Source organism: Rhinolophus hipposideros (assembly GCF_964194185.1).
Source record: "Rhinolophus hipposideros genome assembly, chromosome: 9".
In the NCBI taxonomy this organism is placed as follows: Eukaryota; Metazoa; Chordata; class Mammalia; order Chiroptera; family Rhinolophidae; genus Rhinolophus; species Rhinolophus hipposideros.
This window is the reverse complement of record NC_138055.1, coordinates 34,371,048-34,384,455: the sequence shown is the minus strand read 5'-3', so window position 1 is coordinate 34,384,455 and position 13,408 is coordinate 34,371,048. Positions and strand designations below refer to the sequence as shown.

Below are 13,408 nucleotides of genomic sequence, written 5' to 3'. Positions count from 1 at the left end.
AGTGACATGTAAAGGAACTGCTAAGACACTATCTAGCCAAGGGTAGAGACCATCAAACTGTAGTGGCACCAACCTATACTATTTGGTGATTTTGACCAGAAATGAGGACAGCAAGTGATTGGATTGACCAGGTTTCAGATTGTCTGGGTGAAAGGGAAGAAGGATGGAAGTGACAATATGGAAGGCCCTAGTTAGGGAGCGTGTGAAGTTAGAGACTTGAAGTCTAATCTGGACAGGAAATGAGCCTGAAAGGCATGAAGGAGAAAGGAAGGGAGCCTAATGGAGCCAAATGATAGTCAGAGCCTGGAGGGAGTGAGTGGAAAGGATGAGGGAGAAGTGGAAAAATAAGAGCTAACGTCAAAGAATGGCCTGCTGGAGTATATGATTTTAGAGCTTAGCTTCTCCAGAGATGCTCAGACATGTAGAAAAGAAGACATTTGTTACTGAGGTAATGAAGGGAATTGGAGGCTGGACTGTAGAGACAGTCTTTCAGTTGGGCTCTAAAGTCTCACTGAAGTGGGAATGACTATCAACCAGATGACAGAAGGCTCTGAAGCCAAAAAGCAACACAGAAGATGGAAAGCTGAGCAAAGGAGAGAGGGGAATTTGTTTTTTGTGTTTATTTTTAAGCATAATAGGTAATGGTCTATATGGCAAAAGGTAGCCAAGAAACACTGAACCAGCGCTGAGCTCTGAGCTAAGTGGAACAGGGGAGAGTAAAGTCTATTTCAAGGGGAAGCCATGTACATGGGGGAGGCCTAGTTCCCTCTCAGAGAATGAAACTTGGGCTTATTGAAAGCCTGCAGCAGGATGAGGAGGTCCTTCTAAATCCATCTTTCCTTCAGGGATATGCCATGCCTTAGTTTTCCTAGTATAAGACTGCATTTTCCTCTCCTCTGCAATTATTATTTTTCTGGCAGTATGTACAAACAGTAAAAAAATGGAGAAGATAAAAATATAGTTCTCTTCATTCAAATCAATATAACTTCTGTGTCTTGAGCACCTTCACTGTATTGAGCCTTAGCTGGGTCTTGAAATGGTATATTGAATGATTCTGTCATGGGCTTAGAACCTGCAGGTGTGCTAGTGCTATGATGGGGCTAATTCAGAGACAGAAAGTGGAGGGAGGCAGGACTTTCTGAGTAAAAGCGGGTGTCTGGGCTCTGGGTGCAGGAACAAGACTTCAATGTAGGAAAGACACCAAGTGTTGCCACAGTGTCATGACCCATGGGAGCGGAGTGAGGTGGGGCTGGAGACATATTTGAGCTATAGGGGTGGATACAATCACCTAAAGAGCATAGACAGAAGAGAAGAGCAGAGACCCAGTGCCAAATTCAGGCACTCACTTCAGTATGTTCAATGTGTTGGAATTAAGTAGAGTCTAAGAAGCCAGCAAAGAAAACAGAAATATAGGAGGACAGGTCTTTGCCACAAACTAGCTCTGTGATCTGCAGTGAGTCATTTTGCTTCTGCTGGAGCTCAACTTTATAATCTATGTGAGGAGGTGGGAGTGGACAATTCCTTAAGCCTTTCTGCTGTAGAAACCCTGATTCTGTCTGTGATTATATGAATGCTATATGATGTAATACAGTTCATGTAATCTAGTTTAAATTTTCAAATTGTTCTCTATTATAAATTTATTTGCTCTTTCCAAAAACTATGTAAGGAAGAAGAAATGGATAATATTATTCTCACAGATTCAGGGAAGTTAAGTGACTTCAAGAGGTCTTAATGCAATGTAGACGGAGGCAGTAAAATGAATGTGTTCTTACCTGATTCCTGAGTGCTTTGTGTGTGTCCCTACATTTAGAAAGATGGATATATTAAACATAACATGTGGAAAATGAGGACTAAGTATTATACGGGTATTATATCTATCTAGTGGGGCCATATTGATCATAAATAAGACTAAGTTTGCATTGTATGTAATCTGGAGTTGATATATTCAAGGTCAGAATTAATGAGTTCTTGTGATTAGAGTGCTCAGCATTATATTAAGCATGATGTTCATAAATGGACGAGGGCAGCGAGGATTGAAAAGAATTTTCAAATAAGGTAGCATCACAACTAGAGCTATGTGTGCATGTGCCTTTGATTTAATTTCAAAAAGAGCGCTATTTTCATAACACATTTGAATTTTGTTTTTAAAAAAACCCTACTTATGGTTTACAATGTGGAAGTAATTAAATGTTGATAAATTGTTTTAAAATTATTTTATTTGACCATTTATGGATCTATTTATAAATGGCTGCTTAATACACATTTTTTGGGCACCCTTACAAAATTGAGATAGAAGCTCACTTATATTCAAGATTAAACATTTAATGAGTACATATGATTAGAAAATACATGGTATGTTTGGTTCTAAACTATAGGGTGCATGGACAGGTATAGTGAAGGAGGAGATCCAAAAATGGCCTTACCAGTACACAGTGACATACCAGATTATAGTTCAAAATGTCTTCCAGGCCTAGAGTAAAACAATGCCATAATTTTCTTTGTTTATACATTTTCAAATACCTCTTTTAATACTAAAAGTCAATTTTCCATTTTCAAAGTAAACATTTATTCTATAACCAAAAACAACACTTTAAAAATAATATTGAATAAAATTTATCTGGAAGGTCTGTAAAACAGATAAGAATGATTGCATCTTGGAGAGGAATTGGTTGATTCAGGGACATAAGTGAGGGCAATGTAATTTTGTTGCCTTTGAATTATGTTCAAATCATGTTTTGCAAACTTACGTGTACATAAAATTTGAAAAGTAATGTAGTGACTTTTTTTTCTATTTAAAGATTCTCCATTAAGCCTATTCCCCACCCACCTCTACTTCCCAAGTCAAAGAAAATGTTATTAAGAAAATTGTACGAAAAAGAAAATACATTTACAGTATTTACTGAAAAAAGTCACTGTGGACCTGCACAAATCATTTCTCATCAGTTCTGTGATCACATCTTTTAGGATCATGAGCATAGTTACTAAGATGCTTTAGTCATTAATATGTATTAATTGTGCCAATAATCAATAATGCAAAGTTTGAAATACTTTTACACAATTATGCCTTATTAGGAATGATTTGACTCTATTAAATGTCCCTTTTATGTAAATCTATGTAATTGTCAATTTAGGAGTTGAGGAGCTAAAATTATAGTGTACTTTTTCTAAGAAAAGAGCTACAGGGACGTGTCACAGACATTTGTACTTAAAAAGAAAGTTTACCTAGAAGAACTTAAAACAAATATTCACACCAAAATATAATTTCATTTTTTTCCAGGAATGCATTTGTAAAATATTATCTTTATTGTTTTAAGCATTTCCCTCTGCTGTTGGATTTGGCAATCAATACCCGTTAGTTTCTCTTGAGCTTTTACTCTGTGGTAGGTGGTAGGAAGGAACCTAGACATATGAACCATGGAACTACCTACAAGGAACACACAGGAAAACAAACTATTTACTCATGAAAGACAGCTTGTTTCACTTAATAGTGACAGAGCAGGTTGACAGCAGTCCCTAGCAATATTCAGAGTTTACAGTTTTAACATAAACTGGTTGCTTCTCAAATGTTACAAAAGATCATCAAGATCAAAGCTTTTTTGAGAGACAAATGTCCAAATTTTAACCTGTGTTTTATGCTGGAAGTCATCTTTAACCTTGCAAACAACAGTCAAATCACGAGACCACTGCCAGATAAACCTTGTTGTTAATTCATAAGCTCACTCCTTCACAAGGGTCCTCAGAAACCACATGGCATGTGGTGTAACCACTAGACCGGAGACGGCTCCAGAGTAGGCTCTGCAACTTGGCTTCTGGACTCCCCACAGTGCCCACTGTGTTCTTAGTGGACACGCAGCAAAAGTCACTAGGTAGCTGACTAATCTGTGGGTAGCTTCTAGAACAGCCAGTATCTCATTACCAAAGAACACATGAAAGGAAGATTCCAAATCAACTGAGACAGGTTTCTGCCTAGGATGTCCTTGATGTGCTAGGAGTTACAGGGTAAACACAAGGCATCAGGGAACTTGAGCAGATCAGCAGAGTTGGTACCCACACAATTGCATGTCCTGGGGGAAATTTATTAGTTGGGGAACTAGCAGAGATGTTAATGTTTGTAAGATCTCTTTACCTACAAATAATCGATGCTTTAGTAGAAGTAATAAAAAGTTAGAGATGCCCTGATGTGGTAGGAGTCAAGTTAGTGATATGGGTGGAGAGGAGAAGTGAAGACCCAGGACTCAGTAATAAAAAGAAAACAAGAAAGAAAGAAAGATAAAAACCTAATGGAAACTGTAGACTCATTTGGGGTTGTCATAAGTAATAGATGCATGTTTATTATATTTATATGCTGTATCTGATATGTGATATTTTTGAGTTTTTATGATTGTGAGACATCAAGGTAGGGACTGTTTATACATTTTTTCCTTTAATCTTTACAACAACCTAATTAAGAGAGGAAAAGTCACTATTCTCATTTTGTGTAATGGGGAAGCCGAGGCCAGGAAGATGAATTAACTTGTCTAATGTCCCACTGGCAGAAAGCCATGGGGTTTAGATTTGTAGTTGCCATGTTTTCCATTGTAAACATTCATAAGACTGTGGCCAAGGAAAGCAACCGAGGCAGGGGGTGGTGGTGGCGGGGGCAGTGGTGTGTGTGTGTCTATGAGAGAGAGGTGAGAGGAGAGAGAGAGTAAGGGAGAGGGAGAGAGACCTATTTCCATCACCAAGAAAACATCGCCTATACTATTTCCCTTGGCTGAACCAGGATGGTGGAGAAGCATTGCAGTTTTTTAGAGGACATATCATTGTGATTTCACCCATAGTCAACCCATACATTGATCATGCACCCAAAAGAAGAACATATATTGATTTAGGTGGCAGAGTTTGCACTGAAAGTACTATTACAATTTAGAATTTGGGAAAAGAAAGAAAGACACAAACAAATACAATTCCTCCCTGTCTCTTCAGGTTTATGAGTATGCACAGAACACTGTAGGTCCTGTGTCCTTGAGTGTACCACACCCTCCTAAGCTCAAATTTCAAGTCTAATACTCCCTGTCTTACCACCTGGAAAATATTTTGAATGGAATAAATTCATTCTAGTCATGTCTCTTTCCTTTCATAGATCGCTTACCTCTCTAGCTGCCATTTTCTCCTAAAACAGGACTAGTTTTTATGACAGCATTTTTTTTTCTATAGAAGACAATTAATTTATAGAAAATAACTTATGTCACTTAACTATTTGGTGACTCACATCTTTTTTTTTTTTTTGACTTTTAAAAAAACTAGTTTCAGGTGTACAAAGCAATGTAATAGTCGTTTTCATCCCACACAAAGTGATGCCCCCCCAAGCTACTACCCCTCTGACATCATATATATCTGTTACAATACCATAGACTAGCTTCCTTATGTTGTGCTTCACATACTACATATACATGTGGTCTGACAATTAAGTTCACGAACTCATCCTAGAAAAAGTGCTACATACCTCATTGCTGAATATCACTATGGCCACCTTTGAAGTACTCCCCTTAGGAAGCTATGCACCGACACCAGTGCCTAGTCCACCTTTCAAAGCAATTTTGGAACTCTTTGTCTGGAATGGCCATTAGAGTTGTAGTTGTATTACTCTTGATGTCTTGAATGTCATCAAACTGTCTTCCTTTCAATATCTCCTTTATCTTGTGGTAAAGAAAGAAGCCATTGGGGGCCAGATCAGGTGAGTAGGGAGGGTGTTCCAATACAGTTATTTGTTTACTGGCTAAAAACTCCCTCACAGGCAGTGCCTTGTGAGCTGGTGCATTGTCGTGATGCAATAACCATGAATTGGCAAAAAGTTCAGGTCATCTAACTTTTTCACTCAGCCTTTTCAGCACTTTCAAATAGTAAACTTGGTTAATTGTTTGTCCAGTTGGTACAAATTCATAATCCCTCTGATATCATAAAAAGTTAGCAACATCATTGCAACAAGTTCGTGAACTTAATTGTCAGACCGTGTGTGTGTGTGTGTGTGTGTGTGTGTGTGTGTGTGTGTGTGTGTGTATGTGTGTTTAACTATAGTTGGCATTCAATATTATTCTACTTCAGCTTCAGATGTATAGTGCATTGGTCAGGCATCTACCCAGTCTATGATGATCCCGATAAGTCTAGTGCTCATCTGGCACCTTACATGATCTTTACAACATTATTGATTATATTCCCCATACTGTAATTCATATCCCCATGACTACATTGTGACTACTAATTTGCACTTTCTAATCCTTTCACCTTTTGCCCTACCTCCATCGACCTCCCATCTAGCAATCATCAGTTTTTTTCCTCCTATATCTCTGAATCTATTTCTGTTACATTTGCTTGTTTTGAAGATGCTGATAGTCATCTAATGTCTATTAAAAGGGAGAGTAATGAAAACAGTTATTTGTGATTTGAGCTAGATTTAGTAAAATTCCCATTTGTTATGATAACTGACTTGATTTAAAAGTAGGTAAATAATTCTAAAACGTTTGTTCTCATTTCTCTAGATGCAATCTTCCTCCCTTGTCAAGTGAATACACTAAAGATGTAGGATCCAAAAGTCATCTAGTGACTGCTAACCCCAGCATAATTCGGCAAAGGTAAGAGTTTATGACTTCTGTTTGTAAGTAACTGAAGAGGAAGGATGTTGAAGTATTTAGCATTTTAAAGGCAGTTAGCGTGACTCAGTTTGGGAAACAAAAAAGTAAGCCATCTGGACAGGCAGGAAGGGTGAAGATGGGAATTGTAAATAAACTAGGCAGGATTATGGGAATCCAAACACTATTTTATACTTCTTCTTGGATTCTTTTCTTCCTTTAGAGAAGGTAGAAATAATATGAGGATCCATTGTTTGGCTCAAAGAAGCAATACCATATCCTGCTTAATCATTACTATCATTTTGTAGTTTGTTGGCTTCAGTCCCAACTCCTTGATTGGAATTGATTGGTAAATTGAATTAATGTCAGTTTTGTTAAGAATAAAAACAAGAAATGACCAATCTACTGCATATGCATGCTGAAAATAATAATATTGCCAGAATATACAGGAAAATATGATATGATATGATATTACATTATATTCACTCAAAATTGTGAAAGCAGATGGAAAATTCTTGCTCTAGTGTTGATTTCAGAAATCTTGGCAGCTGCGTGGAAGCTTTTGGGATCAGATTCTAGATGAAGGCCATCAGTAGGCTATCAGCTGTTTTTTCAAGGACTGTTCATTGTGGAGAATGACTCAATCTCTGGGAAAGGAAGAGTCAAACATCACCTTTAGACTCTCCTGCGTAGATAACAATTAAGAGTGAAATATCCAGACATTCTGGGCTCTGGAATTTGTCACCTAAGGAAGTCCTATTCAAGTAAACGGCACTCATATGTCACTTTATAAACAATGCGACACTACTTGTTTTGGTTCCTAAGTAAGTATTCTCATAAAATAGATGTCTAGAAATACAAACCATTTTTAATTTTAACAGATGTTGTGAAATTATGCTTCCAAAATGTACCATTTACTTTGTCTTCAGTGATGGAAAAGACTACTTATTTCCTAATACTGGAAAAAACGTTACCTACTACTTATCTTTTAAATTTTGTCAATTTGTTGGGTGAAAAATGGTATACTATTTATTTGCTTAATATGTGTTTGTTTTTTCTGAATACAAAGATGGCTGAGTGGGTATTGGCTATTAGTGTTTCTTTTTTTGTGAATTGCCTATTTGTATTTTTTTTTGTTTATTTTGTGCTTTTTTTTTTCTTTTTTAAAGAATACTTACCTGTTGATTTATAGGAAGTCTTTGTATTATAGATATTAAGTACTTGTTTGCTATATATGTAACAAATGTTTCATTTTAGTCTGTTACATATCTTTTAACTTATGTCCTATTAGAATTTAACATTTTTTATGCAATGAAATTGTTAGTCTTTTCCTTTATGGCTTCTTTAAAAAAAAATGTTTCTTTGGATGATCCTTATTCATATCCCCTCCAATGAGAAAACATTATACTATATTTTTCTAGTACATTTGTAGTTTAATTTTTCATATCAAAAAACTTTAGTCCATGTGAATGTATTTATTTTTATAACAATAATTTTGTTGTTTTTCAACAAAAAAATACGTTCATTATAAGAATTTAAAACAAAATGGTACAAAGAAGCTAAAAAAAAAGAATCACCTCAAACCTCACCATTGCAAATAACCATAATTAACATTAGGTAAACTTTTTCCACATATTTCATATATTCTTCAGAACTTTGACACTGTTTTTTCATTATCTTCTTACACCCAGTGTTGTCAATTAGAAGTCTGTTTTGTTCGAGGGAAACCTTTCTGTCCCATCTCCATTTAAGGCTTTTACAATTTTTTTTGTTTCATTTAAATTCAGATAGTTTACCAACATATATCTTAGAGTGGGTCTTTTTAAATTAATGTTGTTTAGCACATTAATGAGAGGTTCTTTTAGTTGGAAGACTTGAGGGTTTAGTGGTTAAGAATCTCTACTCTAAAGAAAGATGATTTGGATTTTATTTCCTATTTGCCCACTAACCAGCTGTGTAAGGTTGGCTAAGTTATTTAACACTTTCTCCTTCAGTTTTCTCATCTATAAAGCTGGGACAATAATACTTATGTAATAGGTTTATTGTAGGTAATTACACTACATATGTGTGTATATGGATGTATGTGCATATACGTGTGTATATATCACTATATATTTTGATTATACATAATGCTTAGAACAGTGTCTGTATATTGTAAGCACTATATAAGCATTAGCTGTCATTAGTATTATTTTTTAATCTCTGTGAACATTCTCTCTTTTATGTGTGTTACATTTCATTGAGTTGGCTCCAACTTCTGGAGACTGTATGACTGAGTAATATCCACAATGTCCTGTCCTCACCGGCCCTGCTCAGCTCCTGTACATTCAGCCTATGGCTTCTGTTATAAATCCAATCCATCTCATATTTGGTCTTCCTCTTTTCGTGCTCCCTTCTATTTTTCCCAGCATTATTGTCTTTTCCGATGAACACTGCCTTCTCTTGATGTGCCCAAAGTTGGACAGATTAGACAGCCTCTCTCTTATATGTCTGGTGATTTCCTCTTCTACATTGTATTTGTTCTCTCTCTCTGGTTCTCCTATTATGTAGATTTTAGGATTTCTAGATCTATTATCTATGACTTCTAACTTTTTTCTTGTACCATATTCTCTTATGTACGTGTGTACATATTGTGTCCCAAGAATAACTCCTTTCAGCTCACTAAATCATATTTCAGTTGTGTGCATTCTGCTTTATAGTCTCCCATTTCCGTTTCTAAAAATCATCTTTTTATTTTTTGTAAGTCTAATTGTTTCATTTTCTTATTTATTTATTTATTTATCAATTAAATTTATTGGGGTGGCAATTGTTAGAGAAATTACATAGACTTCAGGTGTACAATTCTGTATTACATCATCTATAAATCCCATTGTGTGTTCACCACCCAGAGTCAGTTCTCCGTCCATCACCATATATTTGATCCCCCTTACCCTCATCACCCACCCTCCACCCCCCTTACCCTCTGGTAACCACTAAACTATTGTCTGTGTCTATGAGTTTTTGTTTCTCATTTGTTTGTCTTGTTCTTTTGTTGTTTTTGGTTTATATACCACATATCAGTGAAATCATAGGGTTCTCTGCTTTTTCTGTCTGACTTATTTCGCTTAGCATTATACGCTCAAGATCCATCCATGTTGTCACAAATGTTCTTATATCATCTTTTCTTACCGCCGAATAGTATTCCATTGTGTATGTGTTCTTTATCCATTCATCTATCGAAGGACATTTTGGTTGTTTCCATGTCTTGGCCACCATAAACAAAGCTGCAATGAACATTGGAGCACACGTGTCTTTATGTATAAATGTTTTCAGATTTTTTTCGTAGATACTCAGGAGAGGGATTTCTGGGTCATATGGTAATTCTATTCGTAATTTTTTGAGAAACCGCCACACTGCCTTCCATAACGGCTGCACCAGTCTGCATTCCCACCAACAGTGTATGTATGAGTGTTCCTTTTTCTCCACAGCCTCGCCAACACTTGTTGCTATTTGTCTTGTTGATGATAGCCATTCTGACTGGGGTGAGGTGATACCTCATTGTGGTTTTTATTTGCATTTCTCTGATGATTAGTGATGTTGAGCATTGTTTCATATGTCTATTTGCCATTTGTATGTCCTCTTTGGAGAAATGTCTCTTCAGGTCCTCTGCCCATTTTTCAATTGGGTTGTTTGTTTTGTTGTTGAGCTTCATGAGTTCCTTGTATATTTTGGATATTAGCCCCTTATCGGAGGCACTGTTTGCAAAAATCTTCTCCTGTTCAGTTGGTTGCCTGTTTATTTTGTCAATGGTTTCTTTTGTTGTGCAGAAGCTTTTAAGTTTCATATAGTCCCATTCCTTTATTTTAGCTTTTACTTACATTGCCTTTGGAGTCAAATTCATAAAATGCTCTTTGAACCCAAGGTCCATAAGTTTAGTACCTATGTTTTCTTCTATGCAGTTTATTGTGTCAGGTCTTATGCTTAAGTCTTTGATCCATTGTGAATTGATTTTGGTACATGGTGACAGATAACAGTCCAGTTTCATTCTTTTGCCTGTGACTTTCCAATTCTCCCAGCACCATTTATTGAAGAGGCGGTCTTTCCTCCATTGTATGTTTTTAGCTTCTTTGTCAAAAATTATCTGTCCATATTTATGTGGTTTTATTTCTGGGTTCTCAATTCTATTCCATTGGTCTATGTGTCTGTTTTCCTGCCAATACCATGCTGTTTTGATTATTGTAGCCCTGTAGTACAAGCTAAAGTCAGGGAGTGTGATACCTCCAGTATTGTTCTTTTTTCTTAAGATTGCTTTGGCTATTTGGGGTCTTTTGTGGTTCCAAATAAATCTGATGATTTTTTGTTCTATTTCTTTAAAAAATGCCATTGGGATTTTGATGGGGATTGCATGAAATCTGTGTATGGTTTTAGGTAATATGGCCATTTTAACTATGTTGATTCTTCCAATACATGAGCACATAATGTCTTTCCATTTCTTTGTGTCTTCTTCAATTTCTTTCAAAAATGTCTTATAGTTTTCAGCATATAGGTCCTTCACATCCTTGGTTAAGTTTATTCCTAGGTATTTTATTCTTTTTGCTGCAATTGCAAAAAGAATTGTTTTCTGTATTTTTTTTTTCTGAGATTTCATTGTTAGTAGATAGGAATGCAATGGACTTTTGTACGTTGATTTTGTAGTCAGCAACTTTACTGTATTCCTTGATTGTTTCTAATAGCTTTTTGGTATAGAGTCTTTAGGGTTTTCTATGTATAGCATCATGTCATCTGCAAAGAGTGACAATTTAACTTCTTCATTCCCAATTTGGATGCCCTTTATTTCTTTCTCTTGTCTGATTGCTCTGGCAAGGACTTCCAACACTATGTTGAAAAGCAGAGGTGAAAGGGGACAGCCCTGTCGTGTTCCTGAACGTAGAGCAAAGGGCTTCAGTTTTTCGCCATTAATTATGAGATTAACTTAGGGTTTGTCATGTATGGCCTTTATTATGTTAAGGTGTTTTCCTTCTATACCTATTTTATTAAATGTTTTAATCATAAATGGATGTTGTATCTTGTCAAATGATTTTCTGCATCAATTGGTATAATCATATGATTTTTGTCCTTTATTTTGTTTATGTGATGCATCACATTGATGGATTTGCAGATGTTGAACCATCCTTGTGTCCCGGGGATGAACCCCACTTGGTCGTGATGAATAATCTTTTTAATGCATTGTTGTATTCGATTTGCTAGTATTTTGTTTAGGATTTTTGCATCTATATTCATCAGAGATATTGGTCTGTAGTTTTCTTTTTTTGTGTTGTCCTTACCAGGTTTTGGTAGCAGGGTAATGTTGGCCTCATAAAATGAGTTAGGGAGTACTGTCCCTTCTTCAGTTTTTTGGAAGAGTTTGAGCAGGATTGGTATTAGATCCTCTTTGAAGGTTTGGTAGAATTCACTAGTGAAGCCATCTGGTCCCAGACTTTTGCTTTTGGGAAGGTTTTGGATGACTGATTCAATTTTGTTACTGGTGATCGGTCTGTTTAGATTTTCTAGTTCTTCATGGTTCAGCCTTGGAAGGCTATATGTTTCTAAGAACTTGTCCATTTCTTCTAGGTTATTGAATTTGGTGGCATATAGTCCTTCGTAGTATTCTTGCATGATCCTTTATATTTCTGTGGTGTCTGTGATAACTTCCCCTTTTTCATTTCTGATTTTGTTAATTAGTGTTTTCTCTCTTTTTATCATAGTGAGTCTAGCCAAGGGTTTGTCAATTTTGTTAATCTTTTCAAAGAACCAGCTCTTGGTCACATTAATTTCTTTTTATTGTCTTTTTGTTCTCTATTTCATTTAATTCTGCTCTGATTTTTGTTATTTCCTTTCTTCTGCTGACCTTGGGTTTCACTTGTTCTTCTTTTTCTAGTTCTTTAAGGTGTAACGAGGTTATTTATTTGGGATTTTTCTTGTTTCTTGAGATAGGCCTGTAATGATATAAATTTCCCTCTTAAAACTGCTTTCGCTGCATCCCAGAAATTTAGGTAGGATATATTTTCTTTGTCATTTGTTTCTATGTATCTTTTGATCTCTCCTCTAATTTCTTCTTTGACGCAGTCGTTCTTTAAAAGTACGTTGTTTAATCTCCATGTGTTTTTTCCTGCTTTCTTTTTGCAGTTGATATCCAATTTCAAAGCCTTGTGATCAGAGCATATGCTTGGTATGATTTCAATCTTCTTAAATTAGCTGAGGCTGGTTTTATGTCCCAATATATGGTCTATCCTTGAGAATGTTCCACGTACACTAGAAAAGAATGTGTAGTCTGATGTTTTTGGATGAAATGCTCTATATATGTCAATTATGTCCATTTCATTTAATGTGTCATTTAGGGCTGCTATTTCGTTATTTATTTTCTGTTTGGATGATCTATCCATAGCTGTCAACGATGTATTTAAGTCCCCTAGTATAATTGTGTTTTGGTCAATTTCTCCCTTTAGTTCTGTTAGTAGTTGCTTGGTATATTTCGGTGCTCCCTGATTGGGGGCATAAATATTGATGACTGTTATGTCTTCTTGTTGTATAGTTCCCCTTTACCATTATGAAATGTCCATCTTTGTCTCTTGTTATCTTTTTCACCCTGAAGTCTGTTTCATCTGATATCATTATGGCTATACCTGATTTTCTCTGGGTACCATTTGCTTGGAGTGTCTATTTCCACCCTTTCACTTTGAGTCTACACTTGTCCTTGTAGCTGAGATGTGTCTCTTGGAGACAGCATATGGTTGGGTTTAGTTTTTGGATCCAATCTGCTGGATCCACTCTGTGTTGGATCC

General features: G+C 36.1%; 1 protein-coding gene across 1 annotated transcript in view; it reads left to right on the top strand.

Annotated features, from left to right (window-relative positions):
* The window catches only part of ST8SIA1 (ST8 alpha-N-acetyl-neuraminide alpha-2,8-sialyltransferase 1), a 132,383-nt gene that overhangs the window by 71,815 nt on the left and 47,160 nt on the right, over positions 1–13,408 (top strand). Inside the window, exon 4 of the mRNA XM_081058408.1 lies at positions 6,519–6,611. Within this exon, the coding sequence (XP_080914534.1) occupies positions 6,519–6,611 (93 nt within the window). The remainder of the gene's footprint in view (positions 1–6,518; positions 6,612–13,408) is intronic.